The sequence below is a fragment of the Aureococcus anophagefferens genome (genome assembly GCF_000186865.1).
Source record: "Aureococcus anophagefferens unplaced genomic scaffold AURANscaffold_2303, whole genome shotgun sequence".
NCBI classification, from domain to species: domain Eukaryota; class Pelagophyceae; order Pelagomonadales; family Pelagomonadaceae; genus Aureococcus; species Aureococcus anophagefferens.
In genome coordinates this window covers 1-1,004 of record NW_008706736.1, presented here as the reverse complement: position 1 = coordinate 1,004, position 1,004 = coordinate 1, and the positions used below count along the sequence as shown (strand labels likewise).

The window sequence follows — 1,004 nt, the reverse complement described above, 5'->3', positions numbered from 1 at the left end:
CGCCCGCGCCCTCGCCGCCCGCTCCCGCGCCGCCCGCGCCCGCGACGGAAGAGAACGCCGTCGCGCCGGAGGCCGTGGCGCGGCCCCTCGCCAGACTGCACGCCGCGACCCGCCGAGGCGACGCCGCGGCGGAACTCGAGGCCCTCGAGGACCTGCTGCGCCTGCCCGCCGGCCCCGGCGACGCGGCGCTGTCGCGGTTCGTCTGTCCGGCGATCTTCGGCGGCGCGGCGCGCGTCCGCGACTCCGAGGATGAGGGCCGAGCGCCGCGCGCCCGAGATCCCATCGCCGACGCCTACGAGGAAGCGCTGCGACGCTGGGGAGGCGCCGCGGCCGACCTCGACGGCTCCGGCGACCGCGGCGACCGCGGCGCCTTCGACCGCGGCGGCGCCTCGCCGCGCGGCGGCGCCGCGCCGCGCGACGGACGAGGCGACGGACCGTTCCTGCCGCGCTCCAGCGCAGCATTGGAGGCCTACTGCGCGTGCTCGGCGCCGCTCGAGGCGAGCGACGGCGAGATGGCGACGGAGTTCGAACGCTACCTGCCGGCCGGGGAGGCGACGGACGCGCAGCGGCGCCTCGGCCAGGCCGGGGAGGCGCTGGCGGCTGCGTGGCTCCGTCGCGCCGCCGCCGACAGCGAGCTGTCCAAGATGTTTGGAAATGCGGACGACTACGTCGTCATCTGGAACAACATGGGCGTCGAGCGCGGCCTCCCCTACGACATCGTCCTCAAAGGCGCACGCGGCGAGCTCTTCTTCGAGGTCAAGACGACAGCAGTCGACGACGAGCACAAGCCCATGGAGATCTCGGTCAACCACCTCGACTTCGCCCGCGCGCACCCGGCCGGATACTTCATCCTCCGGGTGTTCGCGGCGCGGGAAGCGGACACGTTCCGCGCGTGCAGCGTCTCCGTCTTCTCTGGCGTGGCCGAGGCGATTGAGAACAAGGCCATCAGGCTGATGCTGCGCATGTGATAATTACCTTGTTGTGACTCGGACTCCGACATAATG

The 1,004-nt window shown here is 73.0% G+C and overlaps 1 protein-coding gene across 1 annotated transcript; it reads left to right on the top strand.

Moving 5' to 3' along the window:
- Window positions 1-512: 512 nt before the first annotated feature.
- On the top strand, window positions 513-968 carry AURANDRAFT_69577 (hypothetical protein; the record flags this gene model as incomplete). The annotated part of the gene is made up of 1 exon (XM_009045349.1): window positions 513-968. One exon carries the CDS (start codon window positions 513-515, stop codon window positions 966-968), a length of 456 nt encoding a protein of 151 aa, XP_009043597.1.
- Between the last annotated feature and the right edge of the window lie 36 nt (window positions 969-1,004).